Source organism: Bufo gargarizans, chromosome 4 (assembly GCF_014858855.1).
Source record: "Bufo gargarizans isolate SCDJY-AF-19 chromosome 4, ASM1485885v1, whole genome shotgun sequence".
Lineage (NCBI taxonomy): Eukaryota > Metazoa > Chordata > Amphibia > Anura > Bufonidae > Bufo > Bufo gargarizans.
Window position 1 is genome coordinate 459,752,223 of NC_058083.1, and position 21,440 is coordinate 459,773,662.

Sequence of the window (21,440 nt, forward strand, 5' to 3'; positions counted from 1 at the left end):
AGGAGACTGGCTGCTATGAAGTCTCCCATGCACAGCACACAAAAGAAGAGGAGATCCTGCTCTCATATCTCTATGTTACACAATGTCCAAGGCACCAGCAAAATGAAGGCCTATATACAGTAGTACTGAGCAGTGTGACTGCAAATCCAGACAGGAGTGAGGCAGAAAATTACTAGAGCCAATAGCAACATCTGTGTGTATGTGCCTCTGTCTCCCTCCAGCAGCTCACCTTCCCTCCAACCTTCAATACACTTCTATGGGCAGCACGTTAGCTGATCCCTCAATGAGCTGATCTGGTATCTCAATACAGATTTTAGTTGTGCATTGAGGGTAAAGGATCAGTTCAGGAGGCAGCTCAGAGGAGAGAAACTGGTTTAAACTGGAGAAACAAGAATTGTTCTCTAATAAGATAAGATTTAATTGAAAAATATACTTTGCATATCTGTGAACTATTTATATATGCAAAGTTTGTTAAAAGTACAGTGCATATTTAGAAAACAGATCAGCAACATTGAAGTTGCAAAACCAAGACGGACAAGCCATAAGGTTTCTCAAATTGAGAAAGTAGCAGGTGTCGTTTAAGATCTGCAGATGATCAAACTTTCAAGCACCTAGCTCTACTCTGTGGCATAAAAGCCAAATTAAAAGCAAAGTTTTTAGCCACATGAAAAACCTTAAAAAAATTGATCAGGTCATGTGGGATGATTGTGCGATGTTTGTCGCTGTGCCAGTTACTGTCACTTGATGTAAACAAAGAAGAACAGAATCCTTCAACTCAGAGGCCTTAGTTTATCACTCCGGAAGATCGTTACTTGCCTAGGCTGAGATGTCAGCACTGGTCAACACTGCTGCGATTACAGCAAGAGGTGCATAGAGGCGAACCTCTGCACAAACGGATCGTCTGAAGAATGTGTCTGCAATGTCTGCGAGTGAAATTGGACGTCACATCAGAAGCCTAGGGTGTCAAACAGTGTCTGCACAAACCATCAGAAGGCATTTGCACGCCATTAGGCTGTGAGCCAAATGTCCAGCTACAGATGGTCCACTGACCTCACGCCACTGCTCTCAAAGGCCATCATGGTACACAGCAAGATGACATTGGAGGCTGGAATGGAGGTCTGTCCTCTTCAGCAAAGAGTCTTGTTTTTGTCTCAGATGCAATGATTGCCTATGTGGTTTCCAGACCAATATCCAGCTATGCCATTAAGAGGTCTTCAGTCCTGGGATTATGGTGTGATCTGGCATAATGTACCCCTCCATTCTTCATTTCAGATACACTAAGGCCTCTTTCACAAGAGTGTCCCGGATTTGCTCCGGATGCATCGCGTGCGAGTTTTGACTGCGATTGCGTTGTTCTGGTTTTATCATGCGAGTGCAATGCGTTCTGCGCGCGCGCAATAAAAAAATGAATGTGGTACCCAGAACCGAACCCGGACTTCTTCACTGAAGTTCGGGTTTAGGTTAGGTGTTCTGTAGATTTTATTATTTTCCCTTATAACATGGTTATAAGGGAAAATAATAGCAATACTCATCTTCTCCCTGCTGATCTGTTCCAGTTCCCTTTGGTGGTCTTCTGGTCTTTGTCCTGTAAACTTCTGGATGGACAGGATGACATGCGCTGCTGCAGCCAATGACTGACCAGTGACTGAAAAAACACTGAAGGGAGCCAGGAGACTGAACAGGGTGGTGGGGAGCAGGAGAGTATTGGTTTTTCAACGGGTACAACACACTGCAGATGTCTATTAATAAAAAAAAATAAAAAAAAGAAGAAGAAGAAGCTGGACGGCCTCTTAATATTACCATTTTAGAATAGCAATGCTAATGTACATGCAGTGCAAAATAGTGCAAGTAATCAATTCCTCATACGGGTAGTTATATAAAAAAAAAAAAAAAAAAAAACACGACTGTCAGAATGAGAGGAGGCGAAAGTGAAAAAGTATCTTTGGGTTGAGGAGGCCAAACAGTCTGGGTCCTTAAAGGGGTAAGAGGTATTTTTTATGGCTTATTTCTAAGGTTTAGCTGCAGTGCCATTATCAGATATAAACAGTAGGTGGCGCCAATTTGCAAATATAAAATTAGATTTCATTCTGGAAACATTATACACTGGGATGGGAGACTGAAATATTATAGTAATGGCAGCCAGCTTTATAAGACAGGAGAAGAGTAACGCAAAGAATACTCTACATTAGTTGGGGTGAGCAGAAGAGATACATGTACGTACTGCTGCTGGATTGTCCAAGAAAACATGCATTTAGCCTTATTTAAGCAATTGCAATTTGAGGAATTATTTACTAGTGTTTGCACTTATTTTCTGTAAACCAACAAAATCAATACATACGACTAAGACTACTTTCACACTCACGTTTGGTGCGGATCCGTCATGGTTCTGCACAGACGGATCCGTTCAGATAATACAAACGTCTGCATACGTTCAGAATGGATCAGTTTGTATTATCTGTAACATAGGCAAGACGGATCAGTCTTGAACATCATTGAAAGTCAATGGAGGACGGATCAGTTTTCTATTGTGCCAGATTGTGTCATTGAAAACGCATCCGTCCAGCTCAGTTTCGTCGCAGGGAGAGTATTGGGGTCCGCCTCCAAAGCGGAATGGAGACTGATCGGAGGCAAACTGATACATTCTGAGCGGATCCTTTTCCATTCAGAATGCTTGTAAGAGCCCATGACTCATCTCACAAACGGAAAGCCAAAACGCCAGTGCGAAAGTAGCCTAGCATCCTATTTGTGTGGGACCACCAGAAGCTGCACACTGCTGTGCATTAGTGGTCCAGTGTAATTAGACCCCATCCCAAGTGATTATTCCTTAAAGGGTCATTTGAAGTTTATGGTGCATGAAGAAACAATATAATTTAAAAAAAAAAAAAAAAAAAACACATAGTTAAGAGAATAACACCAGATGTAATAGAGCATGCTGTCCATGAGCTGGAGAGAAGCCTTGTTTTCAAGGAAATGGCAACCACATTGCAGATGTTTCTTAGAAAAAAATTATCATTTTCCCTATGAATGGAGACTAGAAGGCCTCCTGCAAGGGAGATAATACTGTAAATTTACTTGCCGATCTAAAACCAAGGATAACATTTACTAAGAAAAATGCATTCTAGTTTAGTTTATGTTGTCTACATTTCGGACACTAATAATAAATCTGCTCCGCTCTGTTATACTTGTGCATGGACTTTTGATTTACAACATGCTAAAGGCATACAGATGTGCCCTCCTTACCTATCCTCTTGACACAACATACTGTATCCCGAGCTGTGAGGCACGAGATGTTCAGGTTATAAAAAAAAAAAAAAAAAAAAGAAAGATAAAAATTGATTTTGTGATAGAGTGCCACGAGATGTCTATGCCATATCTGTCTATGTGTGGCCACCCAGTGGTCGTGAAGTGAACTGCAGTCAGGCAACAGTTTTACTAACCTGTTGCAATACTTTATTGTGGCGGTTTCATGACTAAATGGAGTCTTTAACCAAATTTGAGGTAAAGTAAGGGTGACACATCTGTACTTGTCAATGTGAAGTATCAATATCAGGGACACATGAAATAATCTACGTAAAGTGAACAGAAAATCTTACCCGAATCCATCCGGATAAGTGAAACAGACCGGCCATCCCAGACATCCTAAAAGAGAAAAGTCCAGCATTACAGAGATAACACAATCAATCAATTTACTATCACAGCTGGTTGTCTGGATCCGGCTGGAGACAGTATCTAATGTGACTGGGGAGACAGTGTGATTTATAGAGGGAGAGACACATCCTGTGACTGGTAGACAGCCGTGACAAGACACAACTGCCATTTGCTATTGGAAACTTATGTTTTTCTCAGTTTATTTGACAAGACTGGACATAGAAGGGCTGTCCACCTTTGGGGAGCTTTCAGCCTGCGTAAGCCCCCCACCCCAAACCTGTGTATGGAAGCATTCTTACCTGCTTCATACCACTGGGTCCCGGCTCCTTCGGTTTCCCCTGCAACAGACTTGCTCAGGTACTGCATGTCAACATCCAGTTTGACGGGGGTCACAGGTGACTGACCACGGCAGTAGCCTGACCCCCATGTGTCACGTGACAACCACTAATATTCAAACTTTCCTTCAAAACAACCTTTACTAAATAGTGTGCATTGTCTGGTCCCTTCTTACAGAATGAATAAACTGAGAACTGGGCATTATATATGCCTTGTTGATAGGATGTGTCGTTACAAACCCTGACACTGTCGTCATTAAATGGACAGTGTTAGACTGTTTAGGTACCTAACCTAAAGGGTAAAACCAAGTAGTTTATTTTATTATACATTTCTAGGGAGAATAAAAGAGGAACAACAAAGTACATTTCTAAGGAAAATGCCCCAGAATTGTTATTTCATGAGGAATTCAATTACTTGCTAAGACTGACAGGAGAGCTGAAAGGTCCTGAGCAGGGACTCTCCTTCGAGCCACTCCTGACAGGCCTGTTGTAATAGCTTAATGCAATCCCCATGTAATAATAATTCTGGAGCATCTATCCTTATGGCTCTATGTTGTGCCGTTCCCATATTATTCCTACTAGAAGTTATAAATTAATTGCTAGCAGTCTGCAGTAAGGGTACAGAAGAATGTTAACTAGTTGGGGGGGGGGGGGGGGTGTACCTACACACTCACTGTATCCAATCAGTGCTCCCATTTTCAGACTGTGAAAAGGGACACCCCCACAACTGGCTACCTCCCCTCTGTACCCTTACTGCAGACTGCTAGCAATTCATTCATAACTTCTAGTAGAAATAATATAAAGGAATGACATAAGAATAGATGCAACAGAATTGTTATTACATGGGGAATGCATGAAGCTATTAAGGGTACGTTCACACTAGCGTTTTTCTTTTCCGGAACCGAGTTCCGTCAAAAGGGCTTAATGCCGGAAAATAACTGATCAGGCATATCCCCATGCATTCTAAATAGAGAGTAATCCGTTCAGGATGCATTAGGATGTCTTCCATTCAGTCATTTTGACTGATCAGGCAAAAGATAGAACTGTAGCATGCCATGGTTTTATCTCCAGCCAAAAAAACGGAAGACTTGCCTGAATGCCGGATTTTTTTTCCATAGGGATGTATTTGTGCCGTATCCGGGATTCAAAATACCGGATCCGTCCTTGTGGTCTGCGCATGCGCAGACCGAAAAAAAGGTGAAAAAAAAATGAATGCCGGATCTGTTTTGCCGGATGACACTGGAAAGATGGATCCGGCATTTCAATGCATTTTTCTGACTGATCAGGCATTTTTAAGACTGATCATGATCCTGCTTGCCGGATCACTCTGCCGCAAATGTGAAAGTAGCCTAAATCAGACATGTCAGGAGTGGTGACAGGTCCTCTTTAAAAAAATAATGTGGTTGTTTGAAAGAGGGGAACCTGTCTCATGAAGACATCCCTGTCCATGTGCCCTATTACAGTGGGGTTTCCTTACAAGAGGAGTTCCTGATCTGATGGACTCTGAGCCGTCCAAATAATACTAACTATCCTGCAGTGAAATGCCTGGCTGACTGCGGCTTCCTCTAGCAACATCAACTGCCACATTCTTAAAAGGATAAATGTCATTTTCATAAAAAAAAAAATTTAGTATATGTTACTGCTGCAGCAGAATTATGCATAAAGCAATCTTTAGTTTCTTCACTTACCACTAATTTCCTTGAGTTTTCCCCCTAGTTACAGCAGTTTTGAATCCTACATTACGAGCATCTTCTCACGATGGCTCCTCTGCCAGTTCTGAGGCCAAAACTGCATTCCCTCAGGTCGCATACACACTTGCTGTAGCTAGCAGCTGACTGCCAGCCAATCAGATTGGATTACTTAGAGACACACCTCCTCACTCTGAAGCCTAATGCAGGCATGCAGTGTGAAGGACCGCCCCTCTGTCTTCCTAGCCGGAGACAGATGAGCCATAGTAACAGTATTTTAAGGGAGCGGTGGAAAGGGACAGGAGACATTAACGAAAGCTGTTGTAATCATTGACAGACTAACTCAGGTATACATGCATAGCTCTAATAAACTAGCAAATAAAATTTTAAAAAATGACATTTATCCTTTAACCTCTTCAACCCCCCTAGCTGAAACACCCTTAATGACCAGGCCACCTTTTAAACTTCTGCACTACACTACTTTCACCGTTTATTGCTCGGTCATGCAACTTACCACCCAAATGAATTTTACCTCCTTTTCTTCTCACTAATAGAGCTTTCATTTGGTGGTATTTCATTGCTGCTGACATTTTTACTTTTTTTGTTATTAATCGAAATGTAAAAAAAATTTTGCAAAAAAATGACATTTTTCACTTTCAGTTGTAAAATTTTGCAAAAACGAGATTTTTGTATAACTTACCAGTAAAATCTCTTTCTCGCTCTTTCCTTGGGGGACACAGAAGACCTTGGGTATAGCTCATCTCCATAGGAGGCGTGACACTAAGTGAAAACTGTTAAGCCCCTCCTCCACAGCTATACCCTCAGCCTGGAGAGAGAGACTGCCAGTTGCGTGTCCAAGCAGTGAGAAAAGGCAAAGCCCAACAAGGAACCAACAAGCCAACTACCCAACGGGTAACAAAAAACTCGGAAACTGTACAGAGAAAAACAATGAATGGGTGGGTGCTGTGTCCCCCAAGGAAAGAGCGAGAAAGAGATTTTACTGGTAAGTTATACAAAAATCTCGTTTTCTCGCCCAGTTTCCTTGGGGGACACAGAAGACCTTGGGATGTTCAAAAGCAGTCCAAAAGGGGGAGGGACCACAGCACCAAGGTGAAGCACCCGAAAGGCATCAATGAACCGCCGCCCGCAAACCCAGGCGGGGCAGGCAGCATCTGCCAAAGTCAGAGTATGCACCCTGTAGAACTTGTCAAGGCGTGCAAGGTAGACCTGTGGCCGCCTTGCCCAAATGCATGGCCGAAGCCCAATGCCTCCGGCCCAGGAGGCACCGACCGCTCTGGTGAAATGAACGGTGACACCAAGACAGAATCCTGCCCTAGGTGCGGAAACCTCAGCAATAGCCAATCTGAGCAAGCGGAGGACAACCACCCTGGAGTCCGTCAACCCTATGCACAGACCTCCTGGAAACCCAAGAGGCCGAACATCTACAAGAGTCGGAGATCTCCAAGTAAAAAAAAACGGCAAGGCCCAAACAACGTCCAAATAGGTGAGGTGTTGAAGCGAAAGGCAAACACCACCTTCAGAAGGAAGGAAGGAAGGAAGGAACGAAGAAAAACGGGATGTAGAACAGCCCTGTCCTGGAAAAGACAGAAGGCTCGTAACAAAAAAAGGGCCATTCCGGCACCCGTCAGAGACACGACTGATACAGAACACAACCGTACCGGACAGAAGGGGTAGAGAGAACCTCTGTAACGGCCCCAAGGACAAGATTGGAGCGCCAAGAGCTCAGTATATAGTCCCAGGGCGGTACCGAAGGACAGTACAGAGGAACCAAAGAGCCACTCCGAGGAAGAAGGTCTTGGCAGGCCCAGAGGGCCGGGAACGCTGGAAGAGGAAGAACAGCGCCGACACTTGACACCCCAAGTAAACGACAGAACCATGGGGAGAGAAATTCAGAGTGGGGAATGCACAGCTTCCCACAGAACCCCATACAAAAAACCCTAAGCCTTACGACAGATCCTGGACGAAACACAGCCAGGAGTGGACAGTAGCGAACCCGCTGGAGTCGCCTGGCAAGCGGGCGAAAACCCAATGTGATCAGGCGCAGACCAGTAACACGGGCAGAAGGGTCGACAAAACTAGCCCCGTCAGCCCTCGAACAACGTTGTCCCGTATCCACCCGAGTGGGGGAGCAGAGGACAGATGGAAAGAACCCAAAGGATCCGCCAGATACCAGGAGAAGACAGGCAAAAGTCCATGCTGATGTAACCACGTTGTACAGCCCCGGTGTGGGAGATCAAAGGACAATCTGGATCGAAAAAGGTAGTCCCCCCAAGTTATCAAGAAGGCAAGTCTACAGCAGGACCATGCAATCTGCACTCAGCGGGAGGACAGCACGCGGTAGACTCGGTAAATAGGCACACAGCTAATACAGCCAGTGTGAACCAGGGAGACAGCACGAGGCCAAAAGGAACACCGGAACCATCCACATGAACAACCATGCTCTCCCCAGAGGGGAGGACAGTGAAAGAACAGCCTCTGAAGTCCGGCGGGAAGCCACATCGGAGTGATCCGTACCGAGCGGGAGCCAAACAAAGCCGGCGAGATAAGGCAGTGGAGACAGAGGCCGGCATAACACCCTCCAACCGAAAGGAGGAGGGGTGGGCAACAGGGAAGCCATAGGCCAGCTGAAAAGCAGAACCCGCTACACTGAGAGACGCCCGGTCCACCGCCTCGCAGAAGGCGAATACCTTGGAGAACCCAAGGCGGAGGTCCTCCGGACCTGGGTAATCGAGCACCCAAGAGAAGTTGGGTGACCTTCCAGAGAATAGCAGCCCGAACCTGGCAGCAGATCAGACAGAAGCGCAGAGGCGCCAAGAGGAAGGACTCATACCACACTGCATCCGAAGAGGAGGAAATTGCAGCAGGCAAGGGAATCGCAGTCCTGCACGAGCCAACGAAGAATTCGAGAGGCGCTGCAGACAACAGCACTCTCGAGCATGTGACCACTAGCGCAGGGGAACAATGCCGCGGGAGGACGAATGGGTACGTATCTAGGGACCACGAACACACCCCGGGCGGAAGGGCCACGAAAGGAATGAGTACCACCCAGCTAGGTGCAGTAGCGAACAAGTAGAGCCCGTCTACTTATAAAAAAGGGTATATACCTTGAATACATTGGGCATTCATCTGCTGTTTGTTGGACACCACCTCAGGCCCACACAGTTGGACCGAATGAGCTCTTTAGAGAATAGTGCAAGGCTTGCTGGAAGCACCATATCCCAAGAGAAAAAAGTACATCTCAGGATAAAGGGGGGCATACGGACGAGTAGCCCCGTAAGCAGTGAGAAGGCATACACGGCCCAAACAACGGATAGAGCGCACAAGAAAGTCCGCCCACTGCAAAAAATAGTCACTCAGCGAAGAATCAGCCAGAGTCCAACCGTAACAATGGAAGTGCAAAGTGCAACCCGAAAGGTAGTCATGCACAAGACTAGTACGGCATGCGATGGAACGCAAACAGTCCGCCCAGAAAAGGGGGAAAATGTACCTGGCAACCACTGCAGAGGCCTGCCCAAAAAAACAAAAGGGGGGGATGCCAAGGCCAGTACCTACTCCGGAAAGGTAGGGCATACCATACTCCGCCCAGAAGGGGGCCATGCCCATGGCCGCACATATCCAGCAGAACGCAGGAAGGTCCACTTTAGTGAAAGGGGGCATGCACAGGTTATTCTATCATTAAGTGATTGTGCAAAAATCCACCCAACACCGAATGTCGTGAGAGTGCACCACTCCGCCAATGAAGGGGGACGTGTACCAGTCCAGCACAGCATAAACAAGGACAGCCGTGGATCGTGTGAGCGTGCAAAATGCCGCCCATGGAATAATGGGGGGTCATGCACAAGACCAGCACCGTATCCAATGGAAGTGCCAGCATTCCACCCAAGTTAGAGGGCATGCTCATGACCGGCAACGCATCCAGTGAGTGCAGTATTCCGCCCAGAAATGGGGGTCATGCACATGGCCAGCCACGCATCCAGTGAGAGCGCCGCCATGGATGAGAGTGCACGTATGTCGCCTGAGGAAAGGAGACATGTCCATGGCCGGCAGCGAATCCAGTGAGAGTGCGGCACACCGCCCACGGAAGGGGGGGGGGGGTGGTGGTCATGCAGATGGCCTGCAACGGATCCAGTGAGAGTGCAGTGTACCTATGAAAGGGGTTCACGCACACGGCCGGCACCGTATCCGGTGAAAGTGCAGTATTCCGCCTAAGGAAGGTTTCATGCACATGGCCGGCAGCGAATCCAGTGTTCCGCCTATGGAAGGGGGAACGTGCACATGGCCGGCACCGTAACCGGGGAAAGTGCAGTATACCTCCTTATCCGGGGAGAGTGCAGTATACCTCTCATGGAAGGGGTTCATGCACATGGCCAGCACCGTATCCGGTAAGAGTGCAATATTCCACCTATGGAAGGGTTCATGCACATAGCCGGCAGCGAATCCAGTGAGTGCAGCGTCCCGCCTGTGGAAGGGGGTCGTGCATATGGCCAACACAGCATCCGGCGAGAGTGCAGCAGTCCGCCTAGAAAAGGGGGATCATGCACGAGGCCAGGCCGCAGCCAGGGAGAGTGCAGTATTCCGCCTAGGAAGGAGGGTCATGCACCTGCAGCCACCAGAACTGGAGTGGGTGACGAAGTCTGGTCAGAAAAAAATCTGCATGCACTTGGCCAGCGCCGAATCCCGGGAGAGGGCAAGAAAAAAACGCCTGGGAGGCGCCGCGGCCGGGGAACACGACACACCGCCTAAGAGAGGGGGGCATGCATACAGACAGCAGTACTGAATGATGAGGCTGCCGCGTCCTGCGCAGCCCACAAGTCCAGTTATTTAAAAAAAATAATAGTATTTTTTTTTTTTTTTTTTTTTATTATTATTTTTATTATCATTATTATTTATTTATTAATATTACAGCCTCCCTGAGGCAGAAGGGGGGCCACCATACAGGGGCACAGGCCGTACAGGCCCTCAGGAGCCGGCCAGTACCCAAAGGGTTAACAGGCATCTGGCCTGGGGGCGGCGCAGCGAACCCCTGGGGGTGGGGGAACCTCCAGGCGGGAAGAATCCGCGCCTGGAGAGTTCCCGCCCCCCCCCCCAGAGGCCAGAATGTTGCGGCCTAGTAGGCCGTGAAGCCGGGGCCTAAATTTTAGCGTCGCCCGGCTGACCGGGGCCGCAAGTATTTAAAGTATCGGCCGGGCCTAAGCCGGCCGCGGGAGCCCCCGTACCGGTCGCGGGTGCCCAACCCGAGCGCCGGAAGTGCGCAGCAGGCCGCGAGGCCTGAACAAACTATGCAGCGCCCCGGCCGGCCGGAATGCACCGACGGCCGGCCGGGACCTGTTGGAACACAGCGCTATCCAATGCCGGCTGCGGGAGCCCACCCGGCAGCCGGGAGAATCAGGGACCCGAGAGGAGCGTGGAGGTGCGGCCCAGTAGGCCGCGATGTCTGGGCCCAAAGTTGCGGCGTCCGGCCAACCGGACGGATGGTCGGCCGGCCTAGTTAGAGCATAGTGCGCACTGCAATGCAGACCGCGGGTGCCCACCCCGCGGCCCGGAAGAGTCAGGGGCCCGAGGAAGGAGCACCGGATGGTGCGGGCCAGCAGGCCGCGAAGCCTGGACTAAATTTTGGCGGCGCCCAGGATTACCCATGCCGTCAGGAGCGGCAGCAGGTCCTGAGCAGCGCACCGGTAAGCGCCCCCTCTTTGCGCGCGTCCTGCACCAGCGGTATGATCTATGGCGGGGAAGAGAGGAGCAGATTGCCGCCTTGCGGCACCCCAGGGACCACCCTAGGTCCAGTAGGGCCACCCTATAGCCACTCTGCTATAAGAGACAAACATTTTAAATCTGTCTTTGGTAAAGCAATGGGTAATGCCTAAACCTTGCACCTCTCCGCTCTCGGATAGGCTACCAGTATGGGGGTCAGTCACGCAGGAGACCGGGGAGGGAGGGGACGTAGGGCTGGAGAAGCCACTCTCTCACCACAGATGTCTTCACCCTCGGTCCGTTCCAGCAGGGTCGCCCCTTCAGCTACTGGCACCGTAGTGGCAGGACGCTGGAAGAGGGGCTTGGCGTGCGGGCGACCCTTGCGCTGGCGGGATGCAGGGGAGCTGGGCTGCCCTGGTCCACCTTGCCTTCTGTGGGGGAGGCAGCAGTGCGGATGACCGGCACTGGCGCAGCTCAACCCCGGGAGAAACAGAGAGGTCTAGTGCGTCTCTGTTGTCTCGTATTCTGGAACAAAAAGAAAAAGTAAAAATCAAAAATTTTAAAACAACAAAGGAGAAAACAGCCCTGCAGTAGCAGGGAGTGTCTTGCCTCCTTGGACACTAAGCAAAAACTGGCAGTCTCTCTCTCCAGGCTGAGGGTATAGCTGTGGAGGAGGGGCTTAACAGTTTTCACTTAGTGTCACGCCTCCTATGGAGATGAGCTATACCCAAGGTCTTCTGTGTCCCCCAAGGAAACTGGGCGAGAAAAAACGACATCCATATATAAATTTTTCGCTAAATTTATTGTTCTACATGTCTTTGATAAAAAAAAAATGTTTGGGTAAAAGTAATAGCGTTTACAATCTATGGTACAAAAATGTGAATTTCCACTTTTTGAAGCAGCTCTGACTTTCTGAGCACCTGTCATGTTTCCTGAGGTTCTACAATGCCCAGACAGTAGAAAAACCCTACAAATGACCCCATTTCGGAAAGTAGACACCCTAAGGTATTCGCTGATGGGCATAGTGAGTTCATAGAACTTTTTATTTTTTGTCACAAGTTAGCGGAAAATGATGATTTTTATTTATTTATTTATTTTATTTTTCCTTACAAAGTCTCATATTCCACTAACTTGTGACAAAAAATAAAAACTTCCATGAACTCACTATGCCCATCATGAAATACCTTGGGGTGTCTTCCTTCCAAAATGGGGTCACTTGTGGGGTAGTTATACTGCCCTGGCATTTTAGGGGCCCAAATGTGTGGGAAGTAGTTTGAAATCAAAATCTGTAAAAAATGGCCTGTGAAATCCAAAAGGTGTTCTTTGGAATGTAGGCCCCTTTGCCCACCTAGGCGGCAAAAAAGTGTCACACATCTGGTATCGCCGTACTCAGAAGAAGTAGGGCAATGTGTTTTGGGGTGTCATTTTACATATACCCATGCTGGGTGAGATAAATATTTCGGCAAAAGACCACTTTTCCCATTTTTTTATACAAAGTTGGCATTTGACCAATATATTTATCTCACCCAGCATGGGTATATGTAAAATGACACCCTAAAACACATTGCCTAACTTCTCCTGAGTACGGCGATACCAGATGTGTGACCAGATATTTATCTCACCCAGCATGGGTATATGTAAAATGACACCCCAAAACACATTCCCCAACTTCTCCTGAGTACGGCGATACCACATGTGTGACACTTTTTTGCAGCCTAGATGCACAAAGCGGCCCAAATTCCTTTTAGGAGGGCATTTTTAGACATTTGGATCCCAGACTTCTTCTCACACTTTCGGGCCCCTAAAATGCCAGGGCAGTATAAATACCCCACATGTGACCCCATTTTGGAAAGAAGACACACCAAGGTATTCAATGAGGGGCATGGCGAGTTCATAGAATTTTTTTTTTTTTGGGCACAAGTTAGCGGAAATTGATTTTTTTTTTTTTCCTCACAAAGTCTCACTTTCCGCTAACTTGGGACAAAAATTTCAATCTTTCATGGACTCAATATGCCCCTCACGGAATACCTTAGGGTGTCTTCTTTCCGTAATGGGGGCACATGTGGGGTATTTATACTGCCCTGGCATTTTAGGGGCCCTAAAGCGTGAGAAGAAGTCTGGAATATAAAGGTCTAAAAATTTTTACGCATTTGGATTCCGTGAGGGGTATGGGGAGTTCATGTGAGATTTTATTTTTTGACACAAGTTAGTGGAATATGAGACTTTGTAAGAAAAATAAAATAAAAATAAACTATCTATTTCCGCTAACTTGTGCCCAAAAAAAAATGTCTAAATGGAGCCTTACAGGGGGTGATCAAAGAGTCTGTATGGGGTGATCACCACCCTGTCATTGATCACCCCCCTGTAAGGCTCCATTCAGACGTCTGTATGCGTTTGGCGGATCCGATCCATGTATCCGTAGATCCGTAAAAAACATACGGACGTCTGAATGGAGCCTTACAGGGGGGTGATCAATGACAGGGGGGTGATCAGGGAGTCTATATGGGTGATCACCCCCCTGTCATTGATCACCCCCCTGTAAGGCTCCATTCAGACGTCCGTATGTGTTTTGCGGATCCGATCCATGTATCCGTGGATCCGTAAAAATCATACGGACGTCTGAATGGAGCCTTACAGGGGGGAGATCAATGACAGGGGGGTGATCAATGACAGGGGGGTGATCAGGGAATCTATACGGGGTGATCACCCCCCTGTCATTGATCACCCCCCTGTAAGGCTCCATTCAGACGTCCGTATGTGTTTTGCGGATCCGATCCATGTATCCGCGGATCCGTAAAAATCATACGGACGTCTGAATGGAGCCTTACAGGAGGGTGATCAATGACAGGGGGGTGATCAGGGAGTCTATATGGGGTGATCAGGGGTTAATAAGTGACAGGGGGGGGGGTGTAGTGTAGTGGTGTTTGGTGCTACTTTACTGAACTACCTGTGTCCTCTGGTGGTCGATCCAAGCAAAAGGGACCACCAGAGGACCAGGTAGCAGGTATATTAGACACTGTAATCAAAACAGCGTCTAATATACCTGTTAGGGGTTAAAAAAAAATCGCATCTCCAGCCTGTCAGCGAACGATCGCCGCTGGCAGGCTGGAGATCCGGTCTCTTACCTTCCGATCCTGTGAACGCGTGCACATAGGAAATCTCGGCTCACGCGAGATGACGCGTATATGCGTCGCTGAGCCTGGGAGAGCCGCCTCCGGACCGTGATCCTGCGTTAGGCGGTCCGGAGGCGGTTAAAGCATAACTGTTATTTGCTAGTTTAGAGCTAGGCATGTACACCTGAGTTAGTCTGTCAATGATTGTCGAAAGATCTTTAATTACCTTATAATAACAGATTTCATGAATCTGCTCTATCCCTTTCCACTGCTCCCTTAAAAGACCGTTAACTAGGGCTCGTCTGTCTCCCAACAATGTAAGCAGAAGACGGAGGGGCGGTCCTTCACACTGCATGCCTGCATTAGGGTTCAGAGTAAGGAGGCGTGTCTCCCAGTAATCCAATCTGATTGGCTGGCAGGGAGATGCTGGCTACAGCAAGTGTGTATGTGAAATGAGGGAAAGCAGTTTTGGCCTCAGAGAACTGGCAGAGGAGCTATCTTGAGAGGATCCTCATATTGTAAATGTTTAAACAGTCGTAACTAAGGGAAAAACTCAAGGAAAATAGTGGTATGTGAAGAAACTAAAGATTGCTTTATGCATAATGTTGCTGCAGCAGTAACATATGCTAAAATTGATTTTTTTTTTATGAAAACATGACAGATACCCTTTAAAGGGGCGGTCTCTAATGAAACATTCCCTTTAATGCATCTCTAATAAGCTATGGAAGACAGACAGAATAAAAGGAATGCTAAAACGTATTCTGTAGGTGGCTGTTCTACCAGAAACTAACCTGTAATGTTTCCTACACACTTCTATTCTCTACCTGACACTTCAGTGATGACGTGTGTCCATATAAATATACTGTATGTGGGTAGTACCTAAAACAGGCCACATACTGAAAATAATAACCAAAAGTAACTTCATGCATCTTCCTGTGTTTGGAACAGGATGCAGTTGGCAATGGCGTCTCTCACAGGCATTTCCTACAATTATGATCAGCAGGACTCTATTTTATTTGAAAAATTGATTGTAATCTTCAGACAAAAGGCAAGTGCTGGAGAAAGAATGAAAACGTGAGTTCTATTTAGGAAGCAGACAGAAAGTTGGTCTGAATACAAGGTCTTTGAGAGTTAAGTCAACCGCCCCTCCAAAAATCCCCTGCCCTAGCAGCAAAAACTGAGAAAAACGCTCAAAAAAAGCAAATAGATGCAAAGTGAAATAAGGAAATGTGCGCATTGAGCATCTTCAATTTACAGAGTAGCACAGGCTTAAGAACTAGGGTCCTAATATGAAAGAGTATGGTAATATAGTGTGCCAGTAGAAATCAAGCACTGTTATAATAAGTGAATACTCGCAGTAGCTGCCATGATCCATTGACAGAAATAGATTTGAAGGAAACAGGTCATCAGAAAATGACTGTTTAAATCACATTTTTATTGTTAATATATTTTTAAAGAATTTCTAGTGGTTATTTTTAATTTTCCATGTCAATATCTATATTTAAACAAAAACCATAAAATCCTGCAGTTTTCACAGGGGCGACTAAGCCTAATAATAGGTCTGTACAGATCACTTTACTGCCGTTATCTGCTCATCTGTCATTCTAATCCTACCTTTAGTGATAACGCCTCTGTGTACAGATAAGGCTACTTTTACACTCGCATTTGGTGCAGATCCGTTCAGATAATACAACTGTCTGCATCCGTTCAGAACGGATCAGTTTGTATTATCTGTGACATAGCCAAGATGGATCTGTCTTGAACACCATTGAAAGTCAATGGAGGATGGATCTGTTTTCTATTGTGCCAGATTGTGTCATAGAAAACGGAGCCGTCCCCATTGACTTACATTGTGTGTCAGAACGGATCAGTTTGGCTCAGTTTCGTCGGACGGACACCAAAACGCTGCAAGCAGTGTTTTGGTGTCCGCCTCCAAAGCGGAATAGAGACGGAACGGAGGCAAACTGATGCATTCTGAGCGGATCCTTTTCCATTCTGAATGCATTAGGGGCAAACTGATCCGTTTTGGACCGCTTGTGAGAGCCCTGAATAAATCTCAGAAATGGAAAGCCAAAACACCAGTGTGAAAGTAGCCTTAGACAGGATCCACCATTCACAATAGGTGGCTTCACAGCTTATCTATTCTTTCCTTGTACAATGATCTCTGCACAGGTCACAGAGCATGCCTTGAAAACTCCCCCATGCAAGTCAAGGAGGTCCCCTCCTGACCATTGTGTCTATGGCCAATGGGGCTCCTGTAAAGCAATTTTCTTAATGCATTGTAAATGCTCCGGCAAGATGGCTGTCCCATAATCATGTGCAGGAAAGAGAATAAATAAATTTGCAACCAGATATTAAAAACAGCATAGAAATGTCACTATCTGATTTTAACTGGCAGAAAAAAAAAAGTGAGACATTTCCTGTATTCAGCCAACATTGCCCACAGTGGGAAGGAATGTAAAGGGGATTGTTTTATCTGGGACTTTGAGGGCAATCACTAGGACATGGCACCAATGTCAGACAGGTGCAGGTCCCACCTCTGCTCGTCCTGCTGGATGGTGAATTAGCATTAATATAAGATGGATTCCTGTGTATTACGGGGCAGTTAGAGAAGGAGGCTCTGGGTAATTTTACTAGAAGCAGTAGAGACACAGGGAAGGTAAATCCTCTCCCACTTTCTCCTCAGTGTGTGGCTGCAGCCAACTCTGCGTGTATGAGAGACTCCTATACACGCTTTACAAGAAGCTGTCTCCTGCTCTAGCAGATAAACCCTTCACAAGCTGTCCCCTCATCTAGCTGGACAGGATAATACCCATCATTTTTCACCTGACATATATGTTTCACTAATGCTTTTCCCACTAGGATGCAGGGGCAAATTGCTTCACCAGTTCTGTGATTCACTTTTGGCAAATTGATTTACTGAGCCTGAATTCTGGCCAGATGTTCTATGAAATCAACACCCCCTTCCCTCATAGTTGGTCCTTCTCTTATAGGACAGTCAAAATTTCACAAATTGAAAGCTAAAACATAAATAAATAAAATAAATATCAGTACTTGTAACACTGAGGGAAATTAGCTGTGTTGCTATTGATATGTATTTGAAAATATTCTTATAATTTAATCTTCTGTCAGTGTTTTGTGTTTTTCTCTAAGGCCTCCTGGACGCGAAAGCGTGCACCCCGTGACTGTGCTGCATAGGGACAGCATACTTACCATTTTGGCACGTTGCTACGGCTCTTCTCTCTACCCCCTCATTTCAAATGTAATTTGACTCACCCTTACGCATCTACTCTTTTGGCTATGAAGACACCAGACCACCGGTGTCTCCCTGTGCCCCAAGACGCCTTCCTCAGGGGCTTGGTTATTGACTGTGTTTATAGTTCTTGTTTCCTGAAAAATACTGGCTCCTTTTCTTTTCAATACCCATGTACGTACTATGGAGGCGTGCATGCATCCTTTTATTCTGACACTTAATGATTACATGCGGTGTCTATGTATATGATTTATGGAACCTCTAATAAAAAGTTTTTAGTTTTTTTTTTAAAAGACACAAAATACAAATGAATCAGCACTCCGTTCTGGACCTAAAAGACCTGGTGTTAAACATGTGGACCACAATCTTAAAAGGGGTTGTCCGAGTTATATAAAACAAATAAAAAATACAGCACTGTAAATCTAAAAGGTCAGCAATATATACATAGGCTAAGCAAGTTTTAGGCAAAAAAATTAAATACAATTCTATTTCCTTATTTCCCTAGTTCTCATCTGGCCCTTTGTTTACATGCAATCTGTGAGGTTTTCCTCATTTCCTCATGAATATTTGTGGGTGTCAACAAAGACTGCCTTTTCCCTCCCCCTGCTTTACAAAGGGAGTGAATAAAATTGCTGTCCTGAGTAAAATGTCTGACTGCTGGGATACTCATGTTGTATGTGTAGGACTACAAGTCCCAGCTGTACAGTACAATGACATTGCTGATACACACAGGATATTCACCCTACATGTTCTAGTGCAATGCTCTGCAGAGCTCCTCTAGTCTGTCAGCTCTGTGTTTGCAGGGTAAAGAGGAAAGAACCTGTGCCCAGCATTTTTCTCTCCACTGCCTGGAGAAGAGAAAGCCCGGCAGCTGCTCTGCAAAGCCTTCAACCTTGAGTCTGTGCTGCAGATGGTAGAAAGGGTTAAACTTTGCTAAAGAGTCGAGTGGAGGGGAGACACAGGGCAGATCGCAGTGCAGGGGTGTGTGGACAGACAGACCTGCTCCTCAGGTTTGTGCACGAAACATCAGAGCAGGGAGAGAAGCTGACATCACAGGTCATGTGACCCTCAGTGAAATATGAGAAAGGGGCCACTGCAGATTATGTGAATTACATTTGATTAGCTAGAAACATATAAAGAACAAAAAAAATAACCTGGACAACTCCTTTAAGGTAAGCTGTAATAAATGTTTGTCTTACAAGCAAGATGAAGGCGCTTTCCATCCAGCAACCGGCTCTATAACGTTCCATTTCTTCTCTGTAATGAATGTGTGAAGGTCTTCAGCAATCCTTGAACCATGATAACGTCTGAACACTCCATCCATGACACTAGGAGATAAAAAAAATATGCCACATATGCAGAATTCAGTTAAAGGGGTTCTCCAGGAATGAATAATATTACTTCATTATAAGAACATTCCCAAATAAATGTTATTATTTATAAAAAAAAAATTTGTTTGTTTTTTAAAGGGGGTAAGCAACGGGGGAAATAAAATGGCCGCTGCCCTATGAGCACACACAAAACCCATCCTAATAACACAGCTGGACGGGTTACTTCAAAGCAGATAGCTGTCTCAGCTCTGTCATGAATTACGATATTACATACAGCTGATAAGAAAATAGCTGTGCATGAGGCCTAATGCAAGTGAAAAGGAATTGCATTAATGCAGTTTAAAATTCGAATTTTGTGAAAAGGTTCAATATTCTACGCTCAGAGTGTCACACTCTAGTCAGCTAATTAATCCATATCCCCTGAGTAAAGGGGACCTCAAACTTGAGACTTTGGGGTTTCATAAGCGGTTAGCTATATTCATCCAAATTAGAACAAAGAAAGGCTTGAAATATCTCGCTTTGCATGTAATGAGTCTATCTAATATATTAGTTTCACCTTTTAAGTTGCATTTCTGAAATAAATGAACTTTGCACGATATTCTAATTTTTTTGAGTTTCACCTGTACTCTTATAACAAAGCAGAACAATGGAAAAGGGGAGAGCAGAGCAGCACCAAAATAAAAAAGCCCTTAGAGAAAAATAGACTTCCTGACTCCAGATATTATGTATATTTCTGTAAGGTAATACATCCACTTACTGGTATATCGTTGGAAGAGTCGTGACAAAGAAACGACCGCTCAGTCCTAAAAAAAGAAAAAAATTTGCTTATTTAACCAAGTAGAAAAATTATATATTTTTGTCTGAAATTGTCCGATCCACATTAGTCTCTAAAGGGGTTTGCTAGAAAAGACATTTGGAAAAAGCAATAGACAATGAGGGGCACTCCACGTTTGGGAAAAGAGAGCAGCAAGTGTCTAGTGGCTAAGTCAATAATATATATTTATTACATATTCACTATAGGGAGCCAATACATAAAACAGTAAAAACCATCCATAAAATATAAACTATAGATAAGGACCTCAAATAATCGCCGAACAATCGTGAATATACATAGGTATATGAAACAATCGTATTCGCGAATATATAGCAATTCCCACAGTGTTCCTATGAGCAATTCTCTTTGTAAATAGTCGCAGGAGATACTTTATACACTTGGAGTGATGGTTCCTATCTCCAGCCAAATGAAAGGCTCCAAATGATTCGCATAAAATATCTTACTATGTAAGGTAGTATCGCACCACATGCTGTCCAGATTCAGTCCTATGGCTTATTCGGATAATCCGATATATTAATAATCGTGAGGGAGATCTCTTACCATGTATCGTCACCAGCTCGATGTTACAAATCGAAGATTCTGCCGATCTTACCCTACGCGGCGTCCCACGTGGTATGGAGTCTCAAACGTGACGTCTCACGTGACTCCTCGGCTTGGCAGCTGTAAAGTATCGGATCCTTCTCACGATTCTGCCTCTAGTTCGAGACAATGGCAATAGTCCATATGAGAAAATCCACAGGACTGTAACCTTCTTCTGTCGATAAATCCTGGTATTTGGGGAACGGCTCACTGAGGAAGGGGTGTATACCCTGAAACGCGTCTGGGTCTGCTGGGACAGTGAGCCGTTCCCCAAATACCAGGATTTATCGACAGAAGGTTACAGTCCTGTGGATTTTCTCATATGGACTATTGCCATTGTCTCAAACTAGAGGCAGAATCGTGAGAAGGATCTGATACTTTACAGCTGCCAAGCCGAGGAGTCACGTTTGAGACTCCATACCACGTGGGACGCCGCGTAGGGTAAGATTGGCAGAATCTTTGATTTGTAACATCGAGCTTGTGACAATACATGGTAAGAGCTCTCCCTCACGATTATTAATATATCGGTTTATCCGAATAAGCCAGAGGACTGAATCTGGACAGCGTGTGGTGCGATACTACCTTATATAGTAAGATCTTTTATGCGAATCATTTGGAGCCTTTCATTTGGCTGGAGATAGGAACCATCACTCCAAGTGTATAAAGTATCTCCTGCGACTATTTACAAAGAGAATTGCTCATAGGAACACTGTGGGAATTGCAATATATTCGCGAATACGATTGTTTCATATACCTATGTATATTCACGATTGTTTGGCGATTATTTGAGGTCCTTATCTATTGTTTATATTTTATGGATGTTTTTACTGTTTTATGCATTGGCTCCCTATAGTGAATAGGTAATAAATATATATTATTGACTTAGCCACTAGACACTTGCTGCTCTCTTTTCCCAAACGTGGAGTGCCCCTCATTGTCTATTGCT

General features: G+C 45.5%; 1 protein-coding gene across 1 annotated transcript in view; it reads right to left on the reverse strand.

The window, feature by feature from the left end:
- TMX4 (thioredoxin related transmembrane protein 4) overlaps positions 1 to 21,440 on the reverse strand; it is an 89,308-nt gene that overhangs the window by 24,503 nt on the left and 43,365 nt on the right. The window contains exons 3-5 of the mRNA XM_044290559.1: positions 19,838 to 19,883; positions 18,949 to 19,077; positions 3,594 to 3,639 (exon numbers count right to left, since the gene is read on the reverse strand). Coding sequence (XP_044146494.1) covers positions 3,594 to 3,639; positions 18,949 to 19,077; positions 19,838 to 19,883 — 221 coding nt within the window. The remainder of the gene's footprint in view (positions 1 to 3,593; positions 3,640 to 18,948; positions 19,078 to 19,837; positions 19,884 to 21,440) is intronic.